We start from the raw sequence: 14865 nt of genomic DNA on the forward strand, positions 1-14865 counted from the left end.
GGGGCAACCTTTGGAGAGGGGCGACTCTAGGGTCCCGGAAGAGCTCCGAGCCTTCCCGTCATACGGGTGCGTCCTACCATAAGATCTGGGGGGCGAGAAGAAGAAGATCAGAATCGAGTTGTGAGGGAACACGAGAAACAGACACAACAGTTGTGGGGTACTATCCCGTAAGCACAGCAGGGGAGGACCACAACACACAAGCGCTAGAAGGAAGGCACAGATTTCCACCTGCAACGGGAACTCTGGAGGTGCCATCGGACCGGCCGGACTTGCGCAGCCCGGTTAACCGTATTCCGGACTGAGGACCCAGAAGCCTTCAGTAAAGAGGTAAAGAGACTGCAACCTTGTGCCCTCGTTATTAACTGCGACCAGCACTACACCGCACCACTACCACCCACCACATCTATTACTGTACGCCCCTCAGCAGGGTCACGGACCGGGTCTAGCCACCGTGACAACCCCAGAGCAGAGACTCAGAGGCCCTGTGCCGGGTACCCCTCGGCCCTGCGGCAGTGGGGGCGCTACACCTGCACCGGAGCTGCAGCATGAAGACAAGAAGAGGACGTCATCGTAAGAAGATGGGAGGCCCCGGATGGGACCGCCCCAGGGTGAGTATAATCTAACCTATTTTTCTCATCTTTCAGGATACATCGGGGGCTTATCTACAGCATTACAGAATGCTGTAGATAAGCCCTTGATGCTGGTGGGCTTAGCTCATCTTCGATTTTGAGGGTGACAGATTCCCTTTAAGAAGAGGGACCACTAACCAAACACCACCATTATCAAGAGGCCCCACTAACCAAACACCACCATTATCAAGAGGCCCCACTAACCAAACACCACCATTAACAAGAGGCACCACTAACCAAACCTCACCATTAACAAGAGGCACCACTGACCAAACACCACCACTAACAAGAGGCACCACTGACCAAACACCACCATTATCAAGAGGCACCACTAACCAAACAGCACCATTATCAAGAGGTACCACTAACCAAACACCACCATTAACAAGAGGCACCACTAACCAAACACCACCATCAACAAGAGGCACCACTAACCAAACACCACCATTATCAAGAGGCACCACTAACCAAGCAGCACTATTAACGAGAGGTACCACTAACCAAACAGTACCATTAACAAGAGGCACCGCTAACCAAACACCACCATTATCAAGAGGCACCACTAACCGAACACCACCATCAACAAGAGGCACCACTAACCAAACACCACCATTATCAAGAGGCCCCACTAACCAAATAACACCATTAACAAGAGGCACCACTAACCAAACACCACCATCAACAAGAGGCACCACTAACCAAACAGCACCATTAACAAGAGGCACCACTAACCAAACATGACCATTAAGAGCAAGGAGATCTCTAAACAAGTCAGGGACAGAGTTGTTAAGAAGAACAAGTCAGGGTTTGGGTTATAAAAAATTTCCCAATCTTTGATGATCCCCCGGAGCACCATCAAATCCATTATCATCAAATGGAAAGAACATGGTACCACAACGAACCTGCCAAGAGAGGGCCGCCCACCAAAACTCTCAGCCTTGACAAGGAGGCCATTACTCATAGAGGCAGAGACCACAGGTAACCCTGAAGGAGCTGCAGAGTTCCCAAGCAGAGACTGGAGTATCTGCCCATACGACCACAATGAGCTGTACAATCCATAGTGGTGACCTTTATGTAAGAGTGGGCAGAAAAAAAGCCTTTACTTACACATAAAAATTGTAAGGCTTGTTTTGAGTTTGCCAAAAGACATGTGGAAGACTCTCCAAATGTATGGGGCAAGGTGCTGTGGTTAGATGAGACCAAAATTGAACTTTTTGGCCACAAAGGTAAACGCAATGTCTGGCACCAAACCAACACAGCTCATCACCCCAAGAACACCATCCCCACAGTGAAACATGGTGGTGGTGGTGGCAGTATCATGCTGTGGGAATGTTTTTCGGCAGCAGGAACAGGGAAAATGGTCCAAGTCAAGGGGAAGATGGATGATGCAAAATACAGGGATATTCTTGGGCAAAACCTGTTTCAGACTGTCAGCAATTTGCGATCGGGATGGAGGTTCACCTTCCAAGAAGACAATGACCCAAAACATACTGCTAAAGCAACACTAGAGTGGTTTAAAGGGAAACATGTAAATGTTTTGGAGTGATCGAGTCAGAGCCCAGACCTTAATCCAATGGAGAATCTGTGGTCAGACTTGAAGATCGCTGTTCAACAGAGGAAACCATCTAACCTGAAGGAGCTGGAGCAGTTTTGTCTTTAAGAATGGGCAAAACTCCAAGTGGCAAGATGTGGAAAGCTCATAGCGACTTATCCAAAGTGACTTATGGCTGTAATTGCAGCAAAAGGAGGCTCTACAAAGTACTGACTTTAGGTTGGTGAATAGTTATGCACACCGAAGTTTTCAGTTATTTTTTCCTATTTGTTGTTTGCTTCAGAATAAAAAGAAAACCAAATGTGTTCACAGTTGTAGGCATGTTATTTGCATGAACTGATACAAACGCTAAAAAATCTGTGAAATTCCAGGTTGAGAGGTAGAAAAACATGGCAAATGCCAATGGAGGTGAATACTTTCGCAAGCCACTGTATCTATTTATCTATCTACTATCATAGGATAGCTGGAGTATGAAATAAAGAGGACTTGTCTTGGGCACCTTCTCTCATTTTTCTCCAGGTTACCATTATACCCACTACAACCACGACTGTCCACGAGAGTGAAAATAAGATTTATGTCTCCTAAAGTAATGTGATCTATTGTGTAATGGATCCATGTTCACACTGGGACATCAGAGATACAAGCTATGAGACTGTAGACAGAAATCGATGAGAAGATGAGGGTTTATGAGGTCAGGACAGGAGATGAGCTGCCACCTGTTAGATGATCTAAAAACCCAATGAAGTCCCAGAGATGGACATCGGAGCTGACATCAGTTCTTGTCCTTCTTTTTTTACGAATGATGTAAAAATTTGACGTCTATGATAACAAAAACACAAAAAACACACATATTTTTCCGATAAAGGGTTCCGTAAGCTGTACTTGGTCCATTTATGAAGACGATGAAGGCACTATGACGTAGGAAACGATGATATCAGAGAACGGCTCTGCAGCGTGTTCACTACAGAGGACTATGTTCGGACTCTTCCACCATGAGGCCATAGTTGAGGTTGCAAGTGTTGGAAGTCACAGTTGTTACTAGAGCTGAGGAGGCTTCTGGCTTATGGGGCTCTGAAGGTGCTGAATGGTGAGAATGACCCACTATATGTCCGAGAATCCATGTTTCCCGGATAGTCATGTGAGGTGTCAATGTCGGAGGTGGAATTCTGACCCAATGAGAAAGAAAATACATGTCAGTTAGTCACGAAAAATTCTATAGTAGAACGTGTTAGTAGTAATTTTACCAATTCTCTGGTGGTCTTGGCTAGGAATTAACACCACATTTCCTGGTGGTCTAGGGCTTTGATTAATATCAACGTCTTAGCAGTCTAAGAAAGTAAAGGTGCTATTGTCAGCTTCCCTGGTGGTTTATGGTCGTGTCTAATGTAATGTCAGCTATCCTGGTGGTCTAAAGAAATGGAAATGTTCATTATAGCTTCCATAATGGTCTAGGGAAGTAAATAAGCTAATACTAGCTTGTCTAGTTGTCTAGCATAATTACACAAGAACCACAGGACAGATTTCTTCACCCCATGCAAAAGTTAATGTTATTTTTCCTGGTGATCTAGTTTTGTGACTGATTTAATGTCAGCGATCCTGGTGGTCTAAAGAAGTAGAATGTTAATTCCGGCTGTGTTTGTGGTCCAGGAAAGTAAAAGAGCTAATGCCAGCTTTCGTGGTAGTCTATGGGAGTGACTGATTCAATATCAGCTGTCCCGTCGGTCAAGACATGTGTATATGTTAATTTCCATGATGGTCTAGGGTAGAGAAAGGGTTAGTGTCAGCTTTCTTGGTGGTCTAGAGAATTAAATGAGCTACTGCCAACTTCCTTATTTGTCTTAATGTTAGCAATCCTGGTGGTCTAGGCCCTAGGATAATGACTGATTTTATGTCAGCTGTTCCGGTGGTGTAGAGAAGTAGAAATGTTAACTCCAGTTCCCTTGGAGGTGTTTTGAGTAGAGGAAGGGTTAATATCGGCTTTCTTGGTGCTTTAGAGAATAGGACATGTTAATCCCTGGTGGTCTAAGAGAGTAGAGTAACACATGACTCAGGATCACATTACACTATGGGGCTTGCTTAGATACACATAAGTCTGCCTAGGGGCTGTATACACAAAACAGTTGGATAATTTAGTAATCAAGTCTACTTGCAAAGGACTGGGGTTATATACTGACAGACTAATAACTCACCGAATTATAGACCATGTTATCGCTACCAGTTGGCCATTCTGTGGAGAGAGATGAAACCTTACATAGGCATCTCAAAAAACAAAAAAACCTATTCAGAAGCAGGGATAGCAGACTTGTAGGAAAGGAGAGAAGATCTGGGGAAAAGCAAGAAACGTGAGGGAGGAAGAAGCAGAACTGCAGAGTCTGTGATCATAGAGATGATGAAATGTGAGCGATGATCGGAAAAAAGAGAAACATTTACAGGAACCAAACTTTTATAAAGACCTTTTGTCATATCTTGGGCAATCCAGATCGACTCTTTATCCCTGAAGAGCAGAAAAGACAACCTTAGTGTTACTCATATATCCTGCAGGGCACATCTGCATCAAGGGCATCACCAACCTCCCTCACATGCCATAAAACGGGTAGGAAGAGAGTACATCACTAATCCATAACACATGTAAAAGGGACATCATGACTCCGTTAAATAAGAAACATAGCAAAAACACAATTCGCATGTAGAAATGATATTGCAGCTCTATAAAATGAGAAACATGTAGTGATGACATCACCAATTCATAACAAAAGAAACATATAAAGATGACATCACCAATCCATACCAAAAGAAACATATAAGGATGACATCACCAATCCATATATCATGACATATGTAGAAATTACATAATTATTTCATTAAATAAAAAACATAGCAAGATGACATCACTGATCTATAACACAAGACACATATAGACAAGAAATCACCAATCCGTAACTCAAGACACACGTAGAAATAACATCACCACCTTATAAAATAAGAAATATAAAGATGACATGACCCATCCATAACTCAAGACACATGTAGAAATAAAATCACCACCTTATAAAATAAGAAACATAAAGATGACATCACCAATCCATAACGAAAGAAACATATAAAGATGACATCACCAATCCATAACTCAAGACGTATAGAAATGACATCACCAATCCATAACAAAAGAAACATATAAGGATGACATCACCAATCCATATCTCAAGACATATGTAAAAATTACATAATTATTCCATTAAATAAGAAACATAGCAAGATGACATCACTGATCTATAACACAAGGCATATACTGTATAGACAAGAAATCACCAATCCATAACTCAAGACACATGTAGAAATAAAATCACCACCTTATAAAATAAGAAACATAAAGATGACATCACCAATCCATAACGAAAGAAACATATAAAGATGACATCCCCAATCCATAACACGAGAGACATGTAGAGATGACATCACCAGTCTGTAACTCAAGACGCATATAAAAATGACATCACCACTTTATAAAATAAGAAACCTGTAGAGATGACATCGCCAACAGTGATGGGCGAACCCGGATAGAAATATTCGGCATTTGTACCGAACAGTCACTGTTTCAGCCTGAACACCGAACATGGACTTTCTGCTGAAGTCCGATGCAGTGTTATGGGTACGTCCACGGAGAGAGAGATATTTTTTTTCTTTCCAATGGGGTTCGGGTTCCGGGGAAAGTTTGGGTACTGTTTTGGTACCTGAACTGAACTTTTTAAAAAGTTTGGGTCAGGTACCAGAACCCGAACTTTTGAAGGTAAGCCCATTCCTAATCACCAATCCATACCATAAGAAACATGTCAAGATTACTTTACTAATAAAAAACATAAGAAACAGGTAGAGATGTCATCACTAAATCCAAAAAAAAAGAATCATGAAGAGATGACATCATGGATCCGCAACTCAAAACTCATATAGAGATGAAATCACCAATCCCTTACAGAAGAAACATGTAGACAGGAGACGAACAATTTATAACATAAGACACATCTAGAGAGGAGGTCACCAACCTGGGAAACAAAACGTGAGTAGAGATGACATCACTAATCAACAACATGAGACTCGGTAAGAGGACACCTACCCAAACCGTAACACAGGATATTGTATCATAACTCCATAAAATGAGAAACGTAGAGATGACATTACAATTCAGTACTATAAGAAACATGTAAAGATGACATAACCGATCCATAACTCAAGATATTTGCAGAGATGACATCACCGATCCATAACATAAGAACCAACAATCCATAAAACAAGACACATCTGCAGACATGCTATTACTCATCTATACCACAAGACGTGTCGAGAGATCACCTATTCATAACACAACTGTAGAAATGACATCACCGGTCCATAATACAGGACGATGACATCACTAATGACACTAGCTCTTTAAGTACATTTTTTAAGGAGCTTGTGTGCCTATTCTTTCCACTTACGGACACCACCAGACACACACATAGAGAGATCACCCCCGGTCTCCATAATGCGGGCAGTTATCACAGACCGGAAGTGGATAATGACACTTGGGCCTCATTTATCAAAACTGTCATAAAAGAACAACCATCTTAGTTGCCCCTAGAAACCAATCAGAGCCCAGCTTTCATATTTTATACTGCCTCGGGAATATGTAAGCTGCGCTGTGATTGGTTGCTATGGGAAACAAAGACAGTTTTGATAAACAAAAGCCACTTTACAACATTTCTTACCTTTGTTCCTTTTTCTTCTTTTTACCTGTAAGAAAAGACACAGATTATAGACAGAATATGCATCTCTGGAGGCAGATCGCAGTAGGAGGAGACCCACTGTCATAAAATTTACATAGTCATAACTTTTTTATTTTTCTGTCCAGACAGCTGTGTAAGGGCTTTTTTTTTCTTGTAGTTTTGAAAGGCGCCTTTCATTTTACCATTCAATATACAGAAAAATGGGGGGAAAAAAATCCAAATGTGGTGAAATTGGGAAAGAAAAATGCAAATCTGCCATGGTTTTTCTTTTGTACATTGTTTGTACATTATGTGATAAAATGACTCTGAAATATGATTCTCCGGGTCAGTACGATTCTGGCGATACCAAACATGTATAGAGTTTTTTTTTTTATTTAAGTGTAGGGAAAAAAATTCAGAAATTTGTGGACAAAAATTGTTGGTGTTTGTGTCGCCATATTCCGAGATCCACAACATTATCGTTTTTCCATTGACTGATCTTGGGGAGGGCTTGTTTTTTTTTTGACGGTTTTATTTTTATAACTTTTGATAATTTTTTAAATATATTTGTATCTGTTTTTATTGCATTTTTTTTTTAGGGAGGAGTAGTGACCCAAAAATAAACTTTTTTGGGCCTTTTCAATTTTTTTCTCATTACGACCAAATATGTTTCTTTTCTTTTTTTTTTTGACATTTTCAAAATGGGAAAAGTAGGGGTGATTTGAACTTTTTTTTAATATATTTTATATATTTTTTAAAAAACTTTTAATTTATGTTTTACTTGATTTGTAGCCCCTTAACCTTATTTATAATATTTGCTCCAAAACCACCATATTTTAGTATATAGTGTAAATCGAGTGTCCTGTGAAGCTGAGCCTATAGCTGAGCAGTACCAAAATGGTGGCAGGAGGCCTTCAGCAGGCCCCCCAACTACCAAGATGACCCATAGGAGCCCCATGATTGCGTGTCTCGGCACTGGTAGGAGCCAGTAATCACCAGAAGAGGCCCGTTCTATATACTGGTATCAGGGGCGTCTAACCTCTTAGGTGCGGCTGTCAATCATCACCGCAGCATTTAAGAGGTTTAAAATGGGGTAAAATGTCCTTTTCTACTCCTATAAGCCCCCCGGCCTTCATAATTTGTTATGGAAGCCCGGGGGCCAACTGAAGACCCTCGTGTCTGTCATGTTTGTACACCAATTTGGGCTTCATAGAAGATTGGCAATATTACAAAAAAATATATATATAAAAAATATATAAAAGTCCACATTGCATAAATGAAATCTAAATAATAATAAAAAAAACAACACATATTTAATAACGCCTCAACCCTAAGTGTCAGAGAAAAAAATCTGAATACTTATTCCATATGATAAACGCTGAAATTGGGTAAGAATCATAATGGCAGAATGACTGGGGCTTTTTTTTTGGTCACTTTGCCTCCCAACAAAAAAACGGAATAATAAGAGATCAGAAAGTTATGTGGCCTCCAGAATGGTAATGATAAAAACGGCAACTCGGAACGGAGAAAAAACAAGCTCTGGTACATTCCTCTACACTGAAAAATGTCAAAAAATTCTAACTCTTGGAAGGAGAAGAGGAAAAATGGAATGGGAAGAGGGACTGCGTCACTTAAGGGCCCACAGAAATCAGAACTTAAGCCTGGTCCCACCCGGTCTTTGTTGCTCTTCATCAAAGGTTCCTTGTAGTTGACAATGTCCAGCAAGTGCTGATCCAACCCCTACGTTGTAGACCAGTTGATAGACTATATCTACTTACTTCTTCTCACCAGGTAGGTCACCAACACTGCAGCCACGAGGATCAGAAGACCAACCAGTCCGACTAAGACAAAGACCCACACCGGAACTGCAAGACAACATGGACAACGTTCACCACGTTAGGTGGTTGTAAAAATACAAAAACACTGAATTTCTGGGTTGTGTACACCATACGTTGATCCGTCCATACAGGGCACACACTTCGCCATCATGGACTAGGCCTGTGCTCATAGCCTGCTATGACTAAAGGGGAGAAAGGACATAACAATCTCTGATATCTGTACAGATCTGATCATTTATACGGCCTGACATACGGTATAATCCATAGAATTAGAATAGTGAGAAATATCTGACCACTGAAGGTTGCACCATTATGGCCCTCACCGACAACTAGACCTGATCTATTGGTTCTTCTCATCCCAAGTTCAATACAGGAGCATAGATGTGACCTGCCGCTCATTCTACAGCTACGTGTGCGGAACTGGACAATCTGCGGCATTCCCATACACAATGCATGGAGCAACTGCACCATCCTAGATGCCACACTTCTAAAACTGGAGATACAGAACCCATGTTTCTATACTAGGTGGCTCCTCAAAGGATCAAATATCTATCACCTATCCGGAGGATAAATGATAAATTGTACACTCTTTCAAGTATTCTTATAGAGAGGGGCATTTTAATAGTAGTTATATTCTTGTACATAGGAGCAGTATTATAGTAGTTATATTCTTGTACATAGGAGCAGTACTATAGTTGTTATATTCTTGTACATAGGGGCTGTATTATAGTAGTTATATTCTTGTACAGAGGAGCAGTATTATAGTAGTTATATTCTTGTACATAGGAGCAGTATTATAGTAGTTATATTCTTGTACATAGGAGCAGTATTATAGTAGTTATATTCTTGTACATAGGGGCAGTATTATAGTAGTTATATTCTTGTACATAGGGAGCAGTATTATAGTAGTTATATTCTTGTACATAGGAGCAGTATTATAGTAGTTATATTCTTGTACATAGGAGCAGTATTATAGTAGTTATATTCTTGTACATAGGAGCAGTATTATAGTAGTTATATTCTTGTACATAGGGGCAGTATTATAGTAGTTATATTCTTGTACATAGGAGCAGTATTATAGTAGTTATATTCTTGTACATAGGGGCAGTATTATAGTAGTTATATTCTTGTACATAGGGGCAGTATTATAGTAGTTATATTCTTGTACATAGGATCAGTATTATAGTAGTTATATTCTTGTACATAGGAGCAGTATTATAGTAGTTATATTCTTGTACATAGGAGCAGTGTTATAGTAGTTATATTCTTGTACATAGGAGCAGTGTTATAGTAGTTATATTCTTGTACATAGGGGCAGTATTATAGTAGTTATATTCTTGTACATAGGAGCAGTATTATAGTAGTTATATTCTTGTACATAGGAGCAGTATTATAGTAGTTATATTCTTGTACATAGGGGCAGTATTATAGTAGTTATATTCTTGTACATAGGAGCAGTATTATAGTAGTTATATTCTTGTACATAGGGGCAGTATTATAGTAGTTATATTCTTATACATAGGAGCAGTATTATAGTAGTTATATTCTTGTACATAGGGGCAGTATTATAGTAGTTATATTCTTGTACATAGGGGCAGTATTATAGTAGTTATATTCTTGTACATAGGAGCAGTATTATAGTAGTTATATTCTTGTACATAGGAGCAGTATTATAGTAGTTATATTCTTGTACATAGGGGCAGTATTATAGTAGTTATATTCTTGTACATAGGAGCAGTGTTATAGTAGTTATATTCTTGTACATAGGGGCAGTATTATAGTAGTTATATTCTTGTACATAGGGAGCAGTATTATAGTAGTTATATTCTTGTACATAGGAGCAGTTTTATGGTAGTTATAATCTTGTACATAGGGGGCAGTATTATAGTAGTTATATTCTTTTACATAGGAGCAGTATTATAGTAGTTATATTCTTGTACATAGAGGCAGTATTATAGTAGTTATATTCATGTACATGGGGGCAGTATTATAGTAGTTATATCCTTGTACATAGGGGGCAGTATTATCTATATATATAATTTTCTAAGGGTCTGTTTGTCTGTAACCGAAATCCTGCATCGCTGATTGGTCGCGCACCAGCCGGCCTCGACCAATCAGCGTTCATAAATAAACTACATACATATACTAGAACGAGAATAGCATGAAGGACAGTCTGTGAGGGAGAGAATAACATGGAGGACAGTCTGTGTGGGAGAGAACAACATGGAGGACAGTCTGTGAGGGAGAGAATAACATGAAGGACAGTCTGTGAGGGAGAGAATAACATGGAGGACAGTGTGTGAGGGAGAGAATAACATGGAGGACAGTGTGTGAGGGAGAGAATAACATGGAGGACAGTGTGTGAGGGAGAGAATAACATGGAGGACAGTCTGTGAGGGAGAGAATAACATGGAGGACAGTCTGTGAGGGAGAGAGTAACATGGAGGACAGTCTGTGAGGGAGAGAGTAACATGGAGGTCAGTCTGCGAGGGCGAGAATAACATGAAGGACAGTCTGTGAGGGAGAGAATAACATGGAGGACAGTGTGTGAGGGATAGAATAACATGGAGGACAGTGTGTGAGGGAGAAAATAACATGGAGGACAGTCTGTGAGGGAGAGAATAACATGGAGGACAGTCTGTGAGGGAGAGAATAACATGGAGGACAGTCTGTGAGGGAGAGAATAACATGGAGGACAGTGTGTGAGGGATAGAATAACATGGAGGACAGTGTGTGAGAGAGAAAATAACATGGAGGACAGTCTGTGAGGGAGAGAATAACATGGAGGACAGTCTGTGAGGGAGAGAATAACATGGAGGACAGTCTGTGAGGGAGAGAATAACATGGAGGACAGTCTGTGAGGGAGAGAGTAACATGGAGGTCAGTCTGCGAGGGCGAGAATAACATGAAGGACAGTCTGTGATGGAGAGAATAACTTGGAGAACAGTCTGTGAGGGAGAGAATAACATGGAGGACAGTGTGTGAGGGAGAGAATAACATGGAGGACAGTCTGTGAGGGAGAGAATAACATGGAGGACAGTCTGTGAGGGAGAGAATAACATGGAGGACAGTGTGTGAGGGATAGAATAACATGGAGGACAGTGTGTGAGAGAGAAAATAACATGGAGGACAGTCTGTGAGGGAGAGAATAACATGGAGGACAGTCTGTGAGGGAGAGAATAACATGGAGGACAGTCTGTGAGGGAGAGAATAACATGGAGGACAGTCTGTGAGGGAGAGAGTAACATGGAGGTCAGTCTGCGAGGGAGAGAATAACATGGAGGACAGTCTGTGAGGGAGAGAATAACATAGAGGACAGTCTGTGAGGGAGAGAATAACATGGAGGACAGTGTGTGAGGGGTAGAATAACATAGAGGACAGTCTGTGAGGGAGAGAATAACATGGAGGACAGTCTGTGAGGGATATAATAACATGGAGGACAGTCTGTGAGGGAGAGAGTAACATGGAGGTCAGTCTGCGAGGGCGAGAATAACATGAAGGACAGTCTGTGAGGGAAAGAATAACATGGAGGACAGTCTGTGAGGGATATAATAACATGGAGGACAGTCTGTGAGGGAGAGAGTAACATGGAGGTCAGTCTGCGAGGGCGAGAATAACATGAAGGACAGTCTGTGATGGAGAGAATAACTTGGAGGACAGTCTGTGAGGGAGAGAATAACATGGAGGACAGTGTGTGAGGGAGAGAATAACATAGAGGACAGTCTGTGAGGGAGAGAATAACATGGAGGACAGTCTGTGAGGGAGAGAATAACATGGAGGACAGTGTGTGAGGGAGAGAGTAACATAGAGGACAGTCTGTGAGGGAGAGAATAACATGGAGGACAGTCTGTGAGGGAGAGAATAACATAGAGGACAGTCTGTGAGGGAGAGAATAACATGGAGGACAGTGTGTGAGGGATAGAATAACATAGAGGACAGTCTGTGAGGGAGAGAATAACATGGAGGACAGTCTGTGAGGGATATAATAACATGGAGGACAGTCTGTGAGGGAGAGAATAACATGGAGGACAGTCTGTGAGGGAGAGAGTAACATGGAGGTCAGTCTGCGAGGGCGAGAATAACATGAAGGACAGTCTGTGAGGGAGAGAATAACATGGAGGACAGTCTGTGAGGGAGAGAATAACATAGAGGACAGTCTGTGAGGGAGAGAATAACATGGAGGACAGTCTGTGAGGGATATAATAACATGGAGGACAGTCTGTGAGGGAGAGAATAACATGGAGGACAGTCTGTGAGTGAGAGAACAACATGGAGGACAGTGTGTAAGGGAGAGAATAAAATTTTTCCCCGTTTTTAAGTGTATCATATGGTAAAATAAATGGTGTCTTTGAAAACTGTAAGTCATCCTGTAGAAAACAAGTTGTCATACAGCAATAGATGACTAATAAAGTTTTGACTCTTAAAATAAAGACAGGAGAAAAACAATGGCAGTGTGTCCAATGGGTTAAAACATAAATGTAAGCACCAATGTTTATATGAATACTAGATGGTGGCCCGATTCTAATACTGCATCGGGTATCTATCTATATAATCGTCTAAGGGGTACTTCTGTCTGTCTGTCTGTAACGGAAATCCCGCGTCGCTGATTGGTTGATTCTTGTACATAGGAGCAGTATTATAGTAGTTATATTCTTGTACATAGGGGCAGTATTATAGTAGTTATATTCTTGTACATAGAGGGCAGTATTATAGTAGTTATATTCATGTACATAGGGAGCAGTATTATAGTAGTTATATTCTTGTACATAGGGGTCAGTATTATAATAGTTATATTCTTGTACATAGGAGCAGTATTATAGTAGTTATATTCCTGTACATAGGGGGCAGTATTATAGTAGTTATATTTTTGTACATAGGGAGCAGTATTATAACAGTTATATTTTTGTACATAGGGAGCAGTATTATAGTAGTTACATTCTTGTACATAGGAGCAGTATTATAGTAGTTATATTCTTGTACATAGGGGCAGTATTATAGTAGTTATATTCTTGTACATAGGAGCAGTATTATAGTAGTTATATTCTTGTACATAGGGGCAGTATTATAGTAGTTATATTCTTGTACATAGGGGCAGTATTATAGTAGTTATATTCTTGTACATAGGAGCAGTATTATAGTAGTTATATTCTTGTACATAGGAGCAGTATTATAGTAGTTATATTCTTGTACATAGGGGCAGTATTATAGTAGTTATATTCTTGTACATAGGAGCAGTATTATAATAATAATAATAATAATTTTTATTTATATAGTGCCAACATATTCCGCAGCGCTTTACAACTTATAGAGGGGACTTGTACAGACAATAGACATTACAGCATAACAGAAATCACAGTTCAAAACAGATACCAGGAGGAATGAGGGCCCTGCTCGCAAGCTTACAAACTATGAGGAAAAGGGGAGACACGAGAGGTGGATGGTGACAATTGCTTTAGTTATTTGGACCAGCCATAGTGTAAGGCTCGGGTGTTCATGTAAAGCTGCATGAACCAGTTAACAGCCTAAGTTTGTAGCAGTACAGACACAGAGTGCTATTAACTGCATAAAGTGTATGAGAACACGATGCAAGGAACCCGATTATGTGTTTTGTTTTTTTTCTATTATATATATATATATTCAGTATTATAGTAGTTATATTCTTGTACATAGGAGCAGTGTTATAGTAGTTATATTCTTGGACATAGGGGCAGTATTATAGTAGTTATATTCTTGCACATAGTGGGCAGTATTATAGTAGTTATATTCTTGCACATAGTGGGCAGTATTATAGTAGTTATATTCTTGTACATAGGGGCAGTATTATAGTAGTTATATTCTTGTACATAGGAGCAGTATTATAGTAGTTATATTCCTGTACATAGGGGGCAGTATTATAGTAGTTATATTCTTGTAAATAGGGGGCACTATTATAGTAGTTATATTCTTGTACATAGGAGCAGTATTATAGTAGTTATATTCTTGTACATAGGGAGCAGTATTATAGTAGTTATATTCTTGTACATAGGAGCAGTTTTATGGTAGTTATAATCTTGTATATAGGGGGCAGTATTATAGTAGTTATATTCTTGTACATAGGAGCAGTATTA

The 14865-nt window shown here is 40.1% G+C and overlaps 1 protein-coding gene across 4 annotated transcripts in view; it reads right to left on the minus strand.

Moving 5' to 3' along the window:
* Window positions 1-2847: 2847 nt before the first annotated feature.
* Window positions 2848-14865, minus strand: part of C5H19orf38 (chromosome 5 C19orf38 homolog) — a 71354-nt gene continuing 59336 nt past the window's right edge. For 3 of the 4 annotated variants that reach the window (XM_077262003.1, XM_077262000.1, XM_077262002.1), the window contains 5 exons: window positions 8699-8785; window positions 6924-6948; window positions 4635-4675; window positions 4371-4408; window positions 3101-3347 (listed from right to left, as the gene is read on the minus strand). In XM_077262003.1, the coding sequence (XP_077118118.1) occupies window positions 3243-3347; window positions 4371-4408; window positions 4635-4675; window positions 6924-6948; window positions 8699-8785 (296 nt within the window). In that variant the 3' untranslated portion in view covers window positions 3101-3242. Of the gene's footprint in view, window positions 3348-4370; window positions 4409-4634; window positions 4676-6923; window positions 6949-8698; window positions 8786-14865 lie in introns of all 4 variants that reach the window. The other variant, XM_077262001.1, reaches the window with a different exon arrangement.

Source organism: Ranitomeya variabilis, chromosome 5 (assembly GCF_051348905.1).
Source record: "Ranitomeya variabilis isolate aRanVar5 chromosome 5, aRanVar5.hap1, whole genome shotgun sequence".
In the NCBI taxonomy this organism is placed as follows: Eukaryota; Metazoa; Chordata; class Amphibia; order Anura; family Dendrobatidae; genus Ranitomeya; species Ranitomeya variabilis.